The 21,077-nt window shown below is 34.6% G+C and overlaps 1 protein-coding gene across 1 annotated transcript in view; it reads left to right on the top strand.

Moving 5' to 3' along the window:
* MEI4 (meiotic double-stranded break formation protein 4) overlaps nt 1-21,077 on the top strand; it is a 194,168-nt gene that overhangs the window by 129,109 nt on the left and 43,982 nt on the right. Inside the window, exon 3 of the mRNA XM_031964608.1 lies at nt 18,089-18,220. Within this exon, the coding sequence (XP_031820468.1) occupies nt 18,089-18,220 (132 nt within the window). The remainder of the gene's footprint in view (nt 1-18,088; nt 18,221-21,077) is intronic.

The raw sequence follows: 21,077 nt of genomic DNA, 5'->3' as shown, positions 1-21,077 counted from the left end.
GTTTAGGTATCAGTACCATGTCTGTATCATAAAAGGTATTTGATAGGAGTCCTTTGTTCCCTATTTTTTCAAATAGTTTATATAGTATTGGAGTTAATTGTTCTTTAAATGTTTGGTAGAATTCACATGTAAATATATCTGGTCCTGGGAATTTTTTTGTGTAGCTAATATTCCAGTCACTCATACAGGTAGACAATGTATGACATCAACAAGGAGAAGTGAGTAGCATCAGGTTTACTGATACAGACTCCTTATAGGCAATCTGGTGATAGTTGCCTAGATTCTGACTCACAATAGCAGAATCCAGGAATATTCTGGAATAAAGTCCCAAAGTCTTTATTATCTCCTTCACAGTCTGTCTCCTTCACCTGGGGTCTGGCTAGCTTTGTGAAGGCCCTCCAGAATGGGTCTTGGATTCAGTTGAGGAAATACAGGAGACAGGAGAGCCACCAGGATGGTCTCTATCTTGAAGTCTGTCTCCCCTTCCAGATCTCTTAGCTCTTATATACTCTATTATAAGTTATCATCATAGATATCAATCTAATATAAAAGGTGTCAACTTGTGGAACTGCACTAAGTAAAAGAGAATTATTACCTTAATTTTACTGAGTTAATACCTTGTGTTAGGGTTAAATCAATCTTACCGAACTAGAGAACTCACATGCTAAACTAGATAACCATTGTATTATCAATTCCACTGAGTTAACACCTTGTTGTAGGATTAAGTAAATCATACAAGAGTTCCTGCCCTTTACATTTTTTCTTAGAGAGTTGATTAATGGCTTGTTTTATTTTTTTTTCTGAAATAAGACTATTTAGGCAATTTACTTTTCTTCTCTTAATCTGGGCAATCTATATTTTTGTAGGTATTCTTCCATTTCACTTAGGTTATCAGATTTATTGGCATAAAATTGGGCAAAGTAACTCCTAAGTGTTGTTCTAATTTCCTCTTCATTGGTGGAAAGTTCTTTTTAAAGAACTTTCATTTTTAAGACTAACAATTTTATCTTCCTTTTTCCTTTTTCTAACTAGATTTACTAATCTCTCCTTTTATTTTTAGAATTTCAAGTTTGGTATTTGATTGGGGTTTTTTAATTTGCTCCTTTTCTAACTTTTTTAGTTGCAAGCCCAATTCATTGATCTTCTCTTTCTCTGTTTTATGTAAGTAAGTATCTAGAGATATGAAATTTCCCCTTATTACTGCTTTGGCTGCATCCCATAAATTTTTGTCTGTTGTCTCATCAGTGTCATTCTCTTTGATGAAATTATTAATTGTGTCTATGATTTGCTGTTTCACCCATTCATTCTTTAGGATGAGATTGTTTAGTTACCAATTATTTTTTGGTCTATTTTCCCCTGTCTTTTTATTGAATGTAATTTTTATTGCATCATGATCTGAAAAAAATGCATTTACTATTTGTGCTTTTCTGCATTTGGTTTTGAGGTCTTTATGTCCTAATATGTGGTCAATTTTTTTTTAGGTTCCATGAACTGCTGAAAAGAAAGTGTACTCCTTTCTGTCTCCATTCAATTTTCTCCAAAGATCTCATATTGTATTTATCTCTTTAATTTGTTTCTTATTTATTTTGTGGTTTGATTTATCTAGTTCTGAGAAAGCAAGATTGAGATCTCCCATTATAGTTTTGCTGTCTATATCTTTTTGCAACTTTCTTTCTTAACTTCTCCTTTAGGAATTTCCAAGCTATACCACTTGGTTCATATATATTTAGTATTGATATTGCTTCATTATTGATGGTACCCTTTAGCAAGATATAGTTTCCTTCCTTATTTCGTTTAATTAGATCATTTTTTACTTTTGCTTGATCTGAGATCAGGATGGTTATCCCTGCTTTTTTTTTTTTTTTTTTTTTTTTAACTTCACCTGAAGCACAATAAATTCTGCTTCAGTCTTTTACTTTTACTCTGTATGTATCAGTCTGCTTTAAATGTGTTTTTTGTAAACAATATATTGTAGGATTCTTGTTTTTAATCCAGTCTTCTATCCACTTATGCTTTATGGGAGAGTGCACCCCATTCACATTTATAGTTAAAACTACTAATTCTGTATTTTCTGCTATCTTATTATCCCCAGATTATACTTTTCCCTTTCCTTTACCTCTTTCCCTCCTCCCCAGTATTTAAGTTATAAGCACCATTTGTCTCAAGCAGGCCTCCCCCTTAAAAATCCTTCTCCCTTTCTTATAACTTTCCCCTACTATTTTGTTTTCCCTTCTATTTAGCCTACCCCCTTCCCTTCCCTTTTTGCCTTTCCCTTCCCTCTTTTCAATAAGGTGAGGGAAGGTTCTCTGTAAACTAAATATGTCTAATATTTTCTCTTTCAGCCAAATCTGATAAGAGTTAGATTCACACAATCTTCATCCCCCTCCTTTCTTTCCCTCAAATGTAGTATATTTCCTTTGCCTGTTTGTGAGATGTCATTTCCCTCATTTTACCTCCACTTTTCCCTTTTTCTGGTACTATCCCCTTTCTACCTTGGTTCCTTTTTTATACTATAACAATAAAATCAAATTATACATGAACTCTTTATGTGTTCACATAACATAAATACAGTTCTCAAGAGTTCTTTTTATCTTTTTATGTTTCTCTTGAATCCTATATTAAGAGATCAATTTTTTTGTTTTGCTCCGGTCTTTTCATCAGAAATATATGCTATTCACCTATTTCATTGAATGTCTATCTTCTTCCCTAGAAGAAAATGTGCAGTTTAGCAGGGTAGTTTATTCTTGGCTGCATTCCAAGTTTCTTTGCTTTGGAATATCAGATTCCAGGCCCTTTGATCCTTTAATGTGGATGCTGCTAGATCCTGAGTAATCTTTATTGTGGCTCCTTGATATTTGAATTTGTTTTCTGGCTTCTTGTAATATGGTTTTCTTGGTCCAATAATTCTGGAATTTAGCCATAGTATTCCTTGGAGTTTAATTTTGAGGTCTCTTTCAGGAGGTGTTTGGTGAATTCTTTCAATGGCTATTTTACCTTTTGATTCTATGACATCAGGGCAGTTTTCTTTGATGATTTCCTGAAAAATTGGGTCCAGGATCTTTTTTTCATAAAGATTTTCAGGGAGTTCAATAATCTTTAGATTGTCTCTCCTAGTTCTATTTTCCAGTTCAGTTGTTTTCCCAAGTCAGTATTTTAAAGTTTTTCCTATATTTTTGGTTTTGCTTGATTGATTCTTGATATCTCATCAAGTCATTCATTTCCATTTGTTCAATTCTGATTTTTAGTGAATTATTTTCCTCATTTACTTTTTTTTACTTTTTGTATTTGTCCAATTGAATTTTTAATGAGTTATTTTGTTCTATGGACTTTTTTTTCATTTCACAAATTCTGTTTTTTAAGGAATCATTTTCTTTTTCCCATTCACAAATTCTGTTTTCCTGGAAATTCTTTACCTTTTCCAATTCACAAATTCTGCTTTTACAGGGAGTTTTTTTTGTTTGTTTTGTTTTCCACTTTATCAAATCTATCTTTTAATGATTTATATGCCTTTTTCAAACCCTCATGCAGAGTTTTCTCCATTTTTGTTCTAGCTCTCTTTTGAGATCCTTTTTTAATTTCCTCTAGGAGAGGCTTGTATGGTAGGGACCAGATTATATCACCCTTTGTGGCTTTATCTGGAGACAATCTGCTTTTAGTGTCCTCAGGGTTTGTAATCTGTTCTTCTCTATCACCGTAGAAGCTATCTATAGTTAGAATTTGCTTTGTTTTTTTACTCATTTTTTAAAAAAGAAAAAATTGGGATCTGCTTTTAGGGCAGGGGAAGTTTTCCAAGCTTCCTCTACAAGCCCAGGAAAGTGGCAGTGACTGTGCTGGGATAGCGCTGAGTCACTCCCAGTGCTAGATGGGTGTGGCTAGGTCCCATGAGATTCTGGCTCTTTGGGGATAACTCTTTACCTTTTGTGTTTGTGTTGGATGTTTTATAATTTCTCTGCTGATCTACAGGTAGATTCTCCACCACAGGGAGTCTGCACTTCCACTCCTTACCCTGAGTCTGCTCAGCCTGTGCTGGTGTTCTGCACCTGCCTATATCCCTCTGCCAATAACCTTCCTATCTCCCTCTGCCAATAAAACCAGATCTTTTCTGGTGATCTTCGAAATTATGTTCTGTTGTTGATTTGCTGCACTCCTAATATTCATGAATTCTGCTGTTATAGAACTAATTCAGAGGCTGATTTTGATAATTAGTTGAGGGTCCAAGGAGAAGTTCAGAAAGATGAGCCTGTCCTCTTCGCCATCTTGGCTTCACCCCCCAGGAATGTAAGAAATTTAACCTTATTGAAATCCTTATGATTTCCCTTTCATGTTTACCTCTTTATCCTTCTCTTGAGTTTTTTATTTGAAAGTCAAAATTTCTATTCAACTCAATTTATTTTTTTATCAGGAATGCTTGGAAGTCTTATTTTATTGAATGTCTATTATTTCCTCTAAAACATAAGGCTTGTTATTGCTGTATAGATCATTTTTCATTGTAATCCTAGCTCCCTCACCTTCCAAAATATCATAAGCCAAACACTCTGATCTTTTAATGGAGAATCTGCTAAATTCTTATGTTATCCTGACTATGGCTCCACAATATTCAAAATGATTCTTTCTGAATACTTGTAGTATTTTTTCCTTGACCTGTTGAGAGCTCTAGCATTTGGTGTAATATTTCTGGGAGTTTCATTTTGCTATCTCTTTTAGGAAGCGATTCATTGATTTTTTTCAATGTCTATTTTCCCATCTGTTTCCAGAATATAAGGTCAGTTGTTTTTTTTTTTTTTTTTTTTTTTTTTTTTTTTTTTTTTTTTTTTTTTTTTTTTTTTTGTAATTTCTTGAAATAAAATTTGTAATTTTTTTTTTTTGGGGGGGGTGATGACCATGTATTTTAAAATCAGCCAGAGTCAGGAATTCAGGTTAAGGGAAAATCCTTGATCTTTATTCTTTGTGGAGGTGAAGGGGGATGGCGATAGAAAGTGAGAGCAGCTGCAACATGAACCTGAACAGCAGTCTCTCTGCCTCTCTCTCTCCACCCACCAAAATCATCCCTACGTCATTTCCCATACAACACTTCAAAACTTGCACAAAGAGTGGGCAAGGGCCATTCTTTCTCCAAGCATATATTAATAGAGTATGGTCCAATTACTATTTAGCCATGGTCCAATTACTATTGTAGTAATTGACCTTAAAAAATCCTATGAGTTGTAGAAAAAAAAAAAGAATTCTAGGAATAGCCAGTTGAGGAAGCCTGAGATAAAGGAAGAAGACAATGAACAGATTAATGACCATATCCCCACAGGGCATGGAGACACTGCTTCAGTATGAAGACTATATGTAGAATATGGTCCAATTACTATTTAGTTCCCATAGTTTCCATCTGTACATTTACCTTTCTTAAATCAATCAACATCCAGATTTCTTTCTTACAACAAATACAGGGGAATTCCAAGGACTTAGAGAAGGTTGTAAGTGTCCTTGGTGAAGTTGCTCCTGTACTATATCTAATAAGTCCTGAATTTTATCGTTACCTAAGGGTCACTGTTCTATCCACACTGGTGTATCTGTTTTCTATTGGATAGGAACAGGTGAAAGTGTTGACAGGCCTTCACCAGCAGCCCTGCCTAAAAAAACCAAAGTATTCATTTTTAATCCTAATTGTTGTAAAATGTCTCTTCCCCACAGATTGATGGGGATTTTTTCAACTATAAAAGGAGTTAAAAACTCCTGTTTTGCCTTCAAAAGTCCATCTCATAGGGGCAGCACTAACTTCAGCTGCTACTGATCTTCCTACACCAGACATGTACTTGAATGCTTTAATCTTTGGCCAGTGACTGGGCCAGTTGGCACCTCTAATGACTGTATGATCTGCACCTGTGTCTACCGAGCCTTCTAATGGTAAGCCATGTATATAGATCGTGAGCATAGGTCAGTCAGCTGTCACACCTGCTGTTCAGAATATTCCTGGATTTTGTTGCTTGCAGTCAAAATCTGGGTGACTATTACAAGATTGCTCATTAGGAGTCTGTATCAGTAAACCTGATACTACTACTTCTCCTGGTAGATAAGTCACACATTGTCTACCTGTATTAGTGACTGGGATATTATCTACACATTCCCATTTCCTACATCAGTGTTTGTATGGACACTGTTTTGTATGTACAAAAAGGAAGTGAAATGGCCAAGCCCACTATGCCTGGAGGCAAGGGATCCATAGACTGGAGAGGAACAGATTTCACTTCTCCAGGGGGTATCTAGGTTGTCCCAGCTGCATACAACTCTATTCTCGCCAATTGTAATCCCTTTCTCTCATCATATGGCTTCCTGGCTGATTGCTCATATCGGGGTATTGGACTTCTAGGCACTCTCTGGGTACACCATTGGCTGCCATCGTGCCTCAAGTATTTCTTGTTTTGGGCTCTGGGGCTGGGCCCCTCATCCCGTTTCTCTGAATCTGTCTATATTCTGAGGCCCAATGGAAGCCTCTGTTGCATTTTGCACATGGGGTATTGGGTCTTGTTCTCCCACCCTGTTTTCTCACTCTGCCTCTATACCAACATTGAGCTTTCACTGAAAGCATTGACGAGTCTCTCTGGAAGTCCCTTGCCGGATGTTGGGATCTTGGGAAGTTTGCATCATAGCCTGGCTATAAAAGGTATTTGTGCCCACTGTGGCACAGCATCTTATGAACTCCTCTAAAGGAGCATCCTTGAGCAGTCCTAGTATAATTCTTTTGCACACCTCATTAGCATTTTCCTTAGCAAGTTGCCTTATCAAAATGTCTGTTAACTGCATTTTCACCATTAGTTCTTGTGATAGCTGTCTGCAAACATCCCACAAAGTCAGCAAAGGGTTCATTTGGCCCTTGTGTTATTTTTGTGAAGGCCTCACCCTTGTTGTCTTTATTGTGGAGAGAAGCTCACGCTTTGATAGCATTAGCAGAAATTTGCCCATATGCTGTTATGGTATAATTAGTCTGTACTGCGACGTCTGCATAGGAACCTATACCCGTTAGTAAGTCACAGGTGATTGCAGCATGAACTCCACTTTGCCTATTTTGTTGGGCTTGTATCCTACAGAGCTCACTATATTCAGAAAGCCACAAGTTTTGTCCAGGTTCTAGGCCTACCCTTGCTATAGATTTCCAGTCATTAGGGGTCAAGATTTCAAAAGCCAGATTCTGTAATAATATCTTAATATAAGCTGATGTAGCCCCATAAAGAGTGCAAGCCTTTTTCAGGTCTTTGATGATTTCTATATCAAAAGGAGCACATTTTCTACTTTCTTGACCTGAAGAGTTAAACTGTTGAATCACAGGAAAAATGTGAGGTTAGAGCTCAATTACATCTCTCCTTTTCACCTTGGCTTTAATTAGTCCCTTTTGCAATCTAGTCAGAGGAACTGTTGGATGCTGGGGGGGAAGTGCTGGTGCTGTCACTGTCCCCCATCCACTACCCCTCCTTCCTTCATCCTGGAAGGTGGTGTTGATGGGGTTGTGTCAATTACCTGCTCCTTAGGTGGGGCTGAAGCTGCTTCATGGAAAGTCACCACACCCTTGAGCCTCACTTAAGTCTCCATGCCCTGTGGGGATATGATCATTAATCTCTTCATTGTCTCCCTCCTTAATATCAGGCTTCCCCATCTCGCTACTTTTGGTGGGTTTTTTCTTTCTTCCATTAATTATTGGATTTCTTAGGGCTGTTATGGTGTACAATGTATTCCTGGTTCTGCTTGTTTCACTCAGCATCACTTCATGTAGTTCTCTCTAGCCTTTCTGAAATCATTCTGCTGGATCATTTTTTATAGAATAACAATATTCCATTCCCTTCATAAACCACAACTTATTCACCCATTCCCCAACTGATGGGCATGCATTCAGTTTCTAATTCTTTGGCACCACAAACAGAGTTACTACAAACATTTTTGCACATGGGGGGCCTTTTCCCTCTTTTATGATCACTTTGTGATACAGACCCAGGAGAGACATTGCTGAATCAAAGGGTATGCTCATTGGGCATAGTTCTACATTATTCTCTAGAATAGTTGGATCGCTTCACAATTCAACCAGCAATGCAATAGTGTCCCAGTTTTACCACATCCCCTCCAATATTTATCATTATCTTTTCCTGTCATCTTAGTCAATCTAAGAGGAATAAGGTGGTACCTCAGAGTTTTTTTTAACTTGCAATTCTCTAATCAATAGTAATTTAGAGCCATATAACTATAGATGTTTTAAATTTTGTCATCTAAAAATTGTTCATATGCTTTGACCATTTATCATTTAGGGAATGACTTGTATTCTTATAAATTTGACACAGTTCTCATATTATGTATTTTATAAATAAGGCCTTTATCAGAAAAACTGACTATAAGTTTCCCAGCTTCCATTTTAATCTTGTGTTGGTTTGTGCAAAATTTTTTTGCTTTACTATACTCAAATTTACTATAATCAAAGTTGCCCACTTTGCTTTTCATTAATGTTCTCTGTTTCTTCTTTGGTCATAAATTCCTCCCGTCTCCAAAGATGTGATAGGTAAATTATCCCTTGTTCTTCTAATTTGTTTATGCTACCATCTTTTACAACCAAATGACATACTTGAACTTAGTTTGGTATGGGGTGTGGGATGTAGATCTATGCCAAGTTTCTGACATATTATTTTCTAATTTTCCCAGCAATTTTTGTGAAATAGTGAGGTTTTTATCCTAAAACTGGAATTAGGGGATTTATCAAATACTAGATTATCCAGCTTTTTTCCCTTGTAAATAATGCTTTTGCTGTTTGTTTTAGATAGACATTACTTATTATTTTAAGGAAAATTCCCTTTATCTCTATGCTCTCTGAGTGTTTATGGAATAGGTGCTATATTTTGTCTAAAGATTTTTCTGTATCTATTGAGATTATCATATGATTTCTGTGAGTTTTGTTATTGATATGGTCAATTATGGCAGTAGTTTTCCTGATATTGAATCAATCCTGCATTCCTGGTAAAATCCCACTTGGTCATAATGTATTATCCTGCTGATATGTGATTGTAATCCTTTTGCTATTATTTTATTTAAGATTTTTGCACCACCATTCATTTGCAAGATTGATCTGAAATTTTATTTCTCTGTTTGACCCTTTCTGGTTTAGGTATCAGTGCCATAATTCTGCCATATTTGACAATTTGACAAGACTTTTTCTTAATCTACTTTTCCAAATAGTTGACATAGTTTGGGGATTAATTTTTTAAATGTTTGGAATTCATTGGAAATCCATCTGGCCCTGGTAATTTTTTCTTAGAGTTCATTGATGCTTATTCAGTTTCTTTTTCTAAAATGAGACTATTTAAGTAATTTTTTTCCTTTTCTGTTAATCTGGACAATTTGTATTTTGATAAATATCCATCCATTTCAATTAGATTGTCAGACTTCCTGACATAGAGTTGGGCAAAATAGTCCCTAATTATTTCCTTTTTGGCGTTGGTAATTTGTTTTTTTTCTTACCTTTTTCAAATCAAATTTACTGAAAGTTTATCCATTTTATTGATTTTTTCATAAAATCATCTCAGTTTCATAATTAATTCAATGGTTTTCTGAGTTTTAATTTTATTAATCTCTCCTTTAAGTTTCAGAATTACTCGTTTGGATTTTAATCAGTGGTTTATATTTTGTTCTTTTTCTGCATTTTTTATTGCTAGCACAATTCATTTATCTCCTCTTTCTCTATTTTATTCATATGACTATTTAGAGATATAAAACTTCTAATAATTTGCTTTACCAAAACCTATAGGCAAGGGGTCCTCAAAATATGGCCCGTGAGCCAGATGCAGCAGCTGAGGATATTTATCCCTTTCACCCAGGGCTATGAAGTTTCTTTATTTAAAGGCCCACAAAACAAAATTTTTGTTTTAACTATACTATGACCCTCCAACAGTTTGAGGGACAGTGAACTGGGCCCCTATTTAAAAAGTTTGAGGATCCCTGCATAGGTTTTGGTAGGTTGTCTTGCTGCTGTCATTCCCTTGGATGAAATTATTGATTGTTTCTGTCCTTTATTGTTTGACCTATTCATTCTTTAGAATTAGATTATTTAATTTCCAATTGGTTTTTAGTCTATCTTTCCCTGCCTTTTATTGAATATAATTTTTATTGCATCATAGCCTGTAAAGGAAGCATTTACTATTTCTACCTTTATGTATTTGGCAATGAGGTTGTTGTGTCCTAATACATATGTCAGTTTTTGTGTCAGTTCTCCATGTAGTTCTGAGAAAATGGTGTATTTCTTTCTGTCCCTATTCAATATTCTTCAGAGATCTATCATATTTAGGTTTTCCAGGATTCTCTTAACTTTCCAAGTTTTTTTCTTCTTTATTTGTGTTTACATTTGTGTAATTCTGAGAGAGGAAAGTTAAGGTCCCCCACTAATATAGTTTTGCTATCCATTTCTACCTGTAACAGGCTTAATATATACTTTTAGGAATTTGTTTGGTCTGTCACTTGGTGAATATAAGTTTAGTATAGTTTCTGCTTCATTGTCTAAGTACCCTTTTATCAACATGTATTTTCCTTCCTTATCCCTTTTAATTAATTATATTTTACCTTTGCTTTATCTGAAATTAAAATTTCTAGGCCTGCTTTTTTTTTTTTTTGGCTTCAGCTGTAGTATAATAAGTTCCACTCCAGTTTTTTCCCTTGCTCTTTATGCATCTCTTTTTGTTTTCAAATGTGTTTCTTGTAAACAACATATTGTAGGATTCTGTTTTAAATCCACTCTGCGTTCATCCCAGTCACATTCACAGCTGTATTTACCAACTCTTTATTTTCCTTCATCCTATTTTCTCTCCTGTGTATACTTTTGTTCTCTCTTTCTACCCTGTTCCTTCTTAGTAATGTTTTTTTTCCCTAACTCTACCTCTTCTATTTGCCCTACCTTCTATCACCCCTCTTCCCTTATCTTAAACATTTTTCCTAGTGTTTCTGAACTTCCTCCCTTCTAACCCTTCCTTTTTCTTTCTCCTTTCTCTTCCTATTTCTTTATAGTGTAAGATAAATTTCTATACCCAACTGAGTGATTAAGTTATTATTCTCTTTGAGCCAAATTTGATAAAATTACGCTTCAGACAATGCTCATCCCTTCTTTCTCTTTTCCTTCTATTGTAATAGGAATAGGTCTTTTATGTAAGGTCCTGGTTAGCTTTCTAGAGGTCTTGGGACCAGCCTTCATTTTAGCAAAGTAATCACCACAAGAATAGTCAGAGACAAAGTCCAAAGTCTTTATTATCTCCTTCACGGTCTGTCTCCTTCACCTGGGCCCCAGGTTAGCTTTCTGGAGGCCTTCAGACAGGCCTTGCTCTCAGTAGAGAAATGAGAACAGGCCAGCCACCATGATGATGGGAGATGGAATGTCTCCCTCCCAGTCCTTGTTGGTTCTTATACACTCTATTATAAGTATATCATCATAGGTGTCAATCTTATAGAACTATATTAAGCATTAAGTACATGTAAACTAGAGAATCATTATCTTTATTCCACCTTAATTAACACCTTGTTATAAGATTAAATCTATCATATGGAACTAGAGAACTATTAATCACCATGCTAAACTAGATAACCACTGTCTTATCAATTCCACTGAGTTAACAATTCTTTCAAGTATACCTCTCCAGAGTTCTGCCCTTTACACTTTTTTGTCTCTACATGTCATCTGATTTGTCCCATTTTACCTTTCCTTTCCTTTTCTCTCAGTACAGTCCTTTTTCCACCCCTTAATATCTTTTTTTTTATATTATCACATCAGAGTCCATTCATAACCATATCCTCTGTCCATAGATGACCCCTCTAAGCTTCTCGTAAGATGTGTGTTTGAAGGTCAAATTTTCTATTTAGTTCTTTTTTTTTCAATAGAAATAATTGAAAGTCTCCTCCTTTATTGAAGAGCCATCTCTTCCCATGAAAGATGATGCTGAGTCTTGCTAAGCAGTTAATTCTTGTAAGTAACCTTAGATCATTTGCCTTCCAGAACAAGGTATTGCAGTCTCTCTGATCCTGTATTGTAGAAGCTGCCAGATCCTGTAAAATCTGACTATTGCTCCTTGATACTTAAATTATTTTTGTCTGGTAGCTTGCAATATTTTTTCCTTGAGATTATAGTTCTGGAGTTTTGCAACAATGTTTCTTAGAGTTTTCCTTGTGGAATCTCTTTCTGGAGGTGATCGATGGATTCTTTCAATGACTATTTCCCCCTCTGATACTAGAATATTGGGGCAGTTTTCCTTGATGATCTTTTGAAGAATGCTATCCAGGCTTTTTTTTTTTTTTTTTTTTTTAAATGGCCTCCAGGGTAGATCAACAATTTTTAAATTGTCTCTCCTGGAGGCAATTTTCAGATTGACTGTTTTTCCAGTGATGTATTTTTTTATCTTCCATTTTTTCATTCTTTTTAGTTTATTTGACTGATTCTTAATGTCTCATAAAGTCATTAGCTTCCATTTATTTGGTTCTAGTTTTTAATGTGTATTTTTCTTCAGTTAGCTTTTTATCTCTCTTTTTCCATTTTATTGATTCTACTTTTCAAGGTGTTTTCTTCAGTGGACTAATTGTTCTATTGGACCTACTTTATTTTTTAAGGAATTGCTTTCTTCAGATTTTTTTTTCTTCCCTTTCCAAGCTGTTGACTCTTGCATACCTTTTGTTTGTTTTCTCATTTTTTTTCTTCTTTTCCTCTAATTTGCCTTTTTGAATTGTTTTTGAATATTTTTCAGATGCCTCTTTGGGCTTGAGACAATACATAACAGTCCTTGAAGTTTTTTCTGTTGATATTTTCTCTGAGTTGGTGTTTTTGTTTTCCCTGTTACCATAATAGCTTTCTATGGTCGAGATTCTTTTGTTTCTTGATCATTTTGTTTCCTTTCTATTTTTGTATTTCCTCATTTTTGACTTTTATAGTGGAGCTCTGCTCCTGAGGTATAGGCAGTGCTGTCCCAAACTTACCTGCAGCTCTGAGCCTTGACTTTGAGCACAGGGACCTCTTATGTTTGGTGTTTTCCTCATAGCAAGTGGGAGATTTATCTGCTCTTTCCAGGAAACAGCCTGATATCCTTGAATTTGCCTTCTGAGCTGGTAATGGGGCTACCCCACTTGTCTGCTTTGCTACTGAGGTACGACCAAGGGTCTCAGTTGCTGATCTGCTGTGATTAAGAGCCTCTCAGTGACTTTGCCAGACTCTAGCTGAGCTGAACTGAACACCTTTTTCACCCCAGTGAGACTGACCTTTCTTGAAATCCTTTCAATCTATCTTGAGCTAGAGAGTGGTTTCATCCTGTCAGACTCTGTTCAGAGGCTTGTTTTCATGTGGTTTTTGAGGGAAATTGGGAGAATTCAAGCAGTTTCCTGGCTTTACTCTGCCACCTTGACTCTTTCCTCCCCAGAATTCTTTATATTCTTATAATAACATTATGAATATTATTAATCCCAGTCTTTTCCTATGTGACTATGGACAAATCATTTTACATTTCTTTGGTCTCAGGTTCCCTATATGAAAAACAAAATAATATATTTAACGAGCTTTGCAAATCTTTTAAGTGTTAAATTTATGCTCTTGTTATTTTATTTATTATTTAGTGAAAGGTCTCAACTATATGGCCTTTAAAGTCCCTTCTAGTTGAAGTTCTGTCATGCAAATAAATAAGTGCAAAGATAAAACATACCTGACCAGATTTTTGCCGTGAATTAGCAAATAAAGAAGAGTATTTTAATCCAATAAAGAAAAGAGATGTCACAGTTGACCTATCTTTGCTTCTTTCTTCTTTGTAGTTTTTGTATGTTCTGTTGTGTTGTATTTTGTTTTGTTTTGTTTTGTTTTAATTCAAGTAGATAGTCTAGGAATTTAGTTTTTGTTTTCTTTCCAATTTTATTGAGATTTTCGGTATGGAAAATTTGTTTTATCATCTGTATATATCAGTGTGATATGAAGAAAAGGGCCATACTTTAGTCAGAGAATATAGATTCACCTCCCATCTGACACAACCTGTTTGTTTAAAGTTAGATAAGTCACTTCACTTTTCTTGATTTTAGTTTCCTCATTGTTAAAATAAGGAGCTTGAACTAGATGACTTCTGAAGTACATTCTAGCTTCAGTTTGATGATCTTTAACTAAATGATCCCTTTTTCTCTTAAACTCTTTTTAGGATACTCTTTTAAAGTATCCTAAACTCTTAGGATACTATGTCTGAAAAACAGTATTATAGCAAGATAATATCATGGTTGAAAGGTCAGCTGAATGAAGAAAAGCCTTTGGATATAGCATGAATGAAATCCTCAGTAACCTTTAAGAGATTAGAGTTATTTAGAGTTAGATTCTGTTTCTTGACATAGTGTGTAACTGTTCACAATTACCTAATTTTACAAAACTTTTATATCATGTAGCCTTCCTCATCTTCACCCCTTTTCCAAGTGTACTTGTGATCGTTGCAGTTTAAAATCATATACAACCCTTCATGAAATTTTGGCTTTTTTTGGCAAAGATACTAGTGTGTTTGCTATTTCCTTCCCCACCTCATTTTATACATGAGAACACTGAGGAAGACAGAGTTAACTGACTTGCCCATAGTCATATAACTAGTCAATGTCTGAGGCTAGATTTGAATTCAAGAAGAGAAGTTTTCCTGACTACAGGCTTAGCATTTTATCCATTGTACCACCTAGCTTTACTTTAAAAGATTTTACTGTATTTTCAGTATGCAGACTATATTATAACAAGAAACAAAAAGAGCATTTCTTGTTTCACAATTAATTATAGAACATTGCTTTAACATTAGTATCCAGAAACCACTACTTCTATGGACTGTGGCCAAGACTGGGAGACAGCTTTGCTCTACTGAACTTTTCTTTGTCATGATATTCACAGTAACTATGTATTGCATCTCTTATAGAGATTTAATTTGATTTCTTGAAATTTAATGGTAGAAAACACATATGCCAACTAATGTTCCATTCCAACAAGCTATAAATGATTATTTTTCTTCATTTTATTCCTGCTAGTTTTCATAATTTTCCTTTGATTTTTTAAAAAAATTTAAGAATATATTAGTGTATATATAAGGAGGAGAAAGTGGCTCATAACATCTGAATGAAATATTCCTAGGAGAACAATTCTTAGAGTTCTTATATTGGGGAGCAAAAGTTTCTTTTAACTATAAAGATAAAATTCTGTTGTAAAATTTGAATTTAATAATAATTGTTATCCAGGTATAACAGAAAAAGTAGATTTTTATTGTTATTTCACAAGAGAATAATAACAGGTAAATAATTATCATTTTCTAGAGTAATAGTTTGATCTATTATGTACTTCGCCTCTAAGCTTATTATAGTACTTTTAATAAAAACAGTTACTTGTGCACAGAATTGTGGGAGAGGTCTCTCTTGAGTACTGCAAAATATTTGCCTTTCCTTTTTTCTTGTTTCATCCAAAAAAATTAAATTTTAAAATTAAAAATATCAAAACTTTCCTAAACTTAAAACTAGCATTTATCAGTACCACCCAATTTAATATTTAATTTTAGACCAATCTATATTTTTCTTTCTTTCAATGTTACATTTTAAAGTGGTAATTAGGTTTAGTTCCCTGTTCTAATCATCAGAGGAATACATTGTTTAGATAAAACACACCTTACCTTTTTGGATCTTATAGTTCTGGACAGCAACACACAAATTCATACACAAATGCATGTATACAGTATAATATAATATAATAATCTTAAAGAGTTATTAAACAAAGCACTATGTGAAGTCCGGGAGAAAAGCTAAGGAAATCAGAAAGAATTTCCCTGGGACTAGTATTTCAATTTTGCTTTAAAGGAGTTCATTGTAAGAGAAATGGGCAAAAAATTCCAGTTTAAAGAATATGGAGACAGGTGAGCACAGGGCCTTAGTAGAAGGGGGTAAGAAGTAGAATAATTTGGCTTGTGCATATTATGCGTCCATTGGCAGGAAAACTAACTTTTCCCTTTTGGATTGATCCTACTGGGGAGTTTCCTAAATTGTCAACAACTTTGCATGGGTTCAGGATGATCATAAATCACTCAGATATAATTTTTTTGTCTTGTCTCATCTAGCTTGGGAAAGGGGCAATCCTGGGCTCCCAAAATATATTGCTGCATGTTGGATTTACAATCAGGAACACCTGAGTTGTGTCTTATACCTTGTGATCATTTTACTGCAGTCTATCTGAGTTTCATCATCTGTAAAATGTGTATACCCATAGAAAAATGTCCTATGGTTGTTGTGAGGATAAAATGAGATATAAATTGCTTTGAAAGGTATCATGAGTCATTAGTCTCTTCCTATATTGTTTAGTCTATAATAATTGAAACCATTTTAAACCATTGGTCATGGAGAATATAGCAGTTTTCCATGTCTCTACTCACCTCCATGAATTCAGTCTCTCTGCTTTTGATTTCTTTCCCCATTCTTCCTTCTTTTATTTTCCCCTTTCTCCTTTCCTTTCTTTCTTTCTTCCCCTCTCTACTCTTAATCCCCAACTCTTTCTCCTAAGTTGAAAGATGATTATGAAGAGCTTTGAATGCAAAGAAAAGGTTTTTTTTTTAATTTTATATAGGGTTGAGTACTACTGAAGACTTATGATCAGAGGCATAATAAGAAAAAGCTTATTGGGGGAAATTTTGGAAGACAGATTAGAAAAGAGAAGAAGATAGTAGCAAGAAGGTCTAAGCAAAAGCCCCAATGGGTGATAACAGTCTACTTCAGACATGTGTCAATGGAAATTGAAGAGATGGACATAAAAGACATTGCTTAGATGGAAGGGACATCATGACTGATTTGTGATTGTTTATGATGTGAGCAAAAGAGAATGGCTAAAGGTAACACAAGAATTTAATCCTAGGAGACAGAGTGCTACAGACATAAATAATAAAGTTATAAAGTAGAAAAGATAACGACTAGACAAGAGGAATTATAGAATTTTAACAGAAAATAGGAAAAAAAGCTGTTTTTCTAAATAATTTATTTAAAATTCCAGTTAAATATTCATTTGGGGAAGTGGGGCATTATTAGGCATGGGGAGATGAAGGTCTGCAGCTGAGAAAAGAAAGATCAAGGGTACAGATGTTAATAATTGAAGTTTAGAGAGTAAATGAGATCAATAAAAGTGAGAATACATTGAAAAGAGAAGAGGGTCAAAGGTACATAATTCTATTGTTTCTCTTAACAATACTATTATAAATTCATCTAGAACAGGAATGGGCACCAGGAGTGGTATATAGAGATAGATTCAAGAGAGCAATAAATTGAAAAGAATATTAAATGAAATATAATAGAGCTTCAGTTTATGACATGGAACAACGATGGCAAGACATCTATCACAGATTATGAAGTTATGCTATTATTATGTGAATTAACCAGGGGAAAGATAAGTTCCCTAGTGTAACTCACAATTAACTAGTAGGAAGAACCCCTTAGGGGTAAGACACCATAAGGTAGATGGTGCCACATAGCAGAGTTTAGTCCTGAAAAGGATCTAGCAAAAATATTCATCAGCATCATATCTTTTATAGGGAAAATATAACCCTGGGGGGTTCTCAAGGGAGGAGGGAAAATAAAGGCAGGAAGAAGAAGGTACATTAAGATGTTGAGACTGTCTTAAAGATATTCTAGGAAAACTTGGTTCCTATCAGGGCTTAACAAAATAGTCTATGGAGTTCCCATCATAGGTATCTTAAAGATATTTTAAAGATGCTACTTAAGGCAGTTTGAGCACATTATAGTTGCTTTAACTATAGTAATAGGCAGTCTGGGAAATTAAGTGTTATTGGGAGAAAGAAGATTAACTTTCCAATGTGGACCACTGCCAGAAGAGGACATATCTTGAAAGAATGACATATAAGCAGCAAAAGATCACTGGAAGTCTAGGGTACACGTATACATCTTAGTTTTTTGTTCTTTAGTTTTAACTAGTGACTCTACATGATGACTACCTCTTTAGTATCCCTAATATTATTTATCAAGATCTTGGGCAAATAATAGACTCTAACAATAATAATTTAATTTGATTTGATTTGAAGGAGAGTTGAAACTTACTTATTTTTGTATTTAGTTTCAGGTGCAACATTACATCTCTAATAGTCTGGTCATACTGGGAAAGTGCAGTTTTTTAAGAAAACCTATAATATCTCTGCTTCTATCAGAAGTGAACAAATTCACTGAGGAGTTGAGGAATACACATCAGGTACTCTTAACTTCAACTTTTGTTCTGAATTATAGTTAATTAGAAATGATAATTTTAAAATACTATGCTCTAATAATTAATAGATGTTCTGTTCAGTTCAAATGTTAAATTCATTCCAAATTTCTGGGTGAAGGAGGAGGGCATTTTTAAAGAAAAGTTGCATTCAAAGAGAAAATATATTTCAGACAAATATTAAACTCAAAATTTGAAATTTAAAACATATAGAGTAAATGTAATGGCTGACTAGAATTTCTTTCTGGCAGTTGTCCAAGAAAACATTTTACTGAGATGATGAGTTTAAAGTAGCAAAAATGGTAACTAATTGGAAGTTCTCACCAGTGACTTTCATCTCCCCCTATCTTCCTAACCCAGGACTTTAGGGTTATTAAATTCAAACTGAAACGATGCTGTAACTGTGGGAAAAAATCTAAAGCACTGAGATTTTGAAAGTAGGCTGGAAAATCACCCCTGAGGGAGCATGAATCTGTGAGGTGAGATCTATGGAGCAAACACTGAAATAATAGCCCATGAAAGGGGTAAAGGGTTGAAGCCTTGGGATAGGTCTAGGAACCAATATGTAAATAACTAGATAGAGTAGCTGGTTAAAGTTTAGGATGTGAATTTGTTCTGCTCTTTACTGCAGGGACTGAATGTAGGTTTTAAAATCAGTTATTCCCATATCCCAAGACAGAAGTAATACAAACTAGCTGGGCATGGCCTGCAGGAACACTAAGTGAAGAATAATGTATTAAGCCTTTTTTTATGAGAGTTCACTGTTAATTGCTGAAAAATAAATCTGACAGTCAGTGTCTGCCAGCATTCCAGCAACTTGAAAGTTGCTACTTGTCTTTGTCAACAACATTGTTGTTGTAAAACAGGTAATCTAGAGATACCTGGCAATTATTATTATTATTATTTTTTTTTACAATTTAAGAAGCTATGGTAGAATGAAGAGACTACTTGATTTCATTTAGGTTCAGAATGTCAAGGTTCAGTACCTCATTTTAAGTTGATCTAAATTTATTGTTTACAAATGGATTTTGTAAACATTCTTGTGAAAGGGCATAAATATGTATGCCTTCTATCACAATCTTCTGGAGTTCCTTCCTTTACTTGATTTAAGGAATAAAGACATATATACAACTATAACCCTTTTGTTTGCACCATCCAGACACTATACTGGTTCTCTGGATAGCCTGCACCTATGAGGGGCTATATGCTTTTATACTGAGGTAGACACAGGAGAAACAGCTTCTTGCAAATGCACTAATCTAGAATGACTATTTCTTAAACACCCTTGAATATGCAAGGCATAAAAAGGTATTCAGGATTGTTAAGGAGTCCTTTTATTGGATTTGGACAAATGATTCACAGTCTCGGAAAGAATTTAGGACTCAAGATGTCTCTAAATCAAGTAAAGGCATTTATTGAGGTTTTCACACTCAGTGGGCAAGCCAAGCTCCCTGATGTAGTTAGCAACTCAGCAAGGTAAGACAAAGGTTTTTATAGAGTAAAAGATATTGATTTCATTACAAATATGTAGATTTTGAGATTAAAATAAGCATTTGCTAACATGGGGAGGTCTAAACCCTTGATGGAATAATATATGGTAATAATATTATAACTAGCCTGTTTTATCATAAATTCTCTCCAAGGACAGAAAGATGCATAGTGAAACATTAGGGGAAAATTCCTTGTGTCTGGTTACAGAGCATGTTGACCTGCTTGTCAGAGAGTGAATAAGGATTTCCATGGGGTTTGGCCCACAAGCAATAATTAGTCTTCCATGTGTAAGCCAGATGGTATAGTTACAGAGCATGCTGACCTGCTTGTCAACAAGTGATAAAGGATTTCTTTAGGATTTGGGCTGGGGGCAGGTTTGTGATTTTATCACCTTGACATAGGTAAGATGTCCAAAAAAAAAAAAACCCCCAAAAAAAAACAGGAACTTTTTTTTTAATCTTAAATAAAAACAAGTATATTGGAATAGCTTGTCCAGGAAACTCTGATCTACTAGATCTAATTATATGTAGAAAAAGATAGGGGAGAATGATAGAATACATAGGATGGCAGGGTTTTAAGGAATGCTTTTTTAAGAAAGGAAAAGTTTTTACTTGAGGGCCAATTGGCAAATGGCACTATTACCTGGACTGAACTTAGAGAGTCATTAGGGAGAATAGTTTAGAATTTTCTTAGAATGATCCAAGGATGAGGTGAGACACATTGTCAAATCCAAGAATCATTTCAAAACAAGAAAAAACAAATATGTTGGATCCAGATAATGAAAATATTGAGGAAGAAAACAGTGGGTACAGTAGAGAGAGAATAAACACAAAGCTACGAACAAAATTTAGGTTAATATTTTACCTGATTTGTGTTATAAATCCTTGGTCTTGTGGGTTTCAGACTCTGATATGCAAATATACATGGAATCTGGCATAGAACAGGTTTATAAAAGGAGCTAGAAATAATTATTTCATTATTGCCCAGTCTATAACTATTGTTCAAATGACTTCATTTCACATACTTTTAAGTAGAGATTATGTTGGTAGCAAAGTATCTTTTGGGACTTATCACTTCTAAAACCTAACTCAAATAGTGTAATGCTTTCTCAATAAAAAGATTATCCTAAAGATGTTTCTGAGAGGGTTCTGAAAAATAGAGCCTGTTGTGTCAAGGATACTTTCACTAAGATGTGAAACCAAAGGCTATAAGAAATAGTTTGTAACATTAGTTGTTCACAGTTGTCTGGTTCAGCATTAATAGTAAAAGTACATGTTTTTATCATTGTTAGAATTTGTGGATAAAAAGCAATACTCTGTCAAAAAAAAGTAAAAATTCACACATCTCTGCATCC

This window comes from Sarcophilus harrisii, chromosome 4 (assembly GCF_902635505.1).
Source record: "Sarcophilus harrisii chromosome 4, mSarHar1.11, whole genome shotgun sequence".
In the NCBI taxonomy this organism is placed as follows: Eukaryota; Metazoa; Chordata; class Mammalia; order Dasyuromorphia; family Dasyuridae; genus Sarcophilus; species Sarcophilus harrisii.
This window is presented reverse-complemented; position numbering and strand designations above follow the sequence as displayed.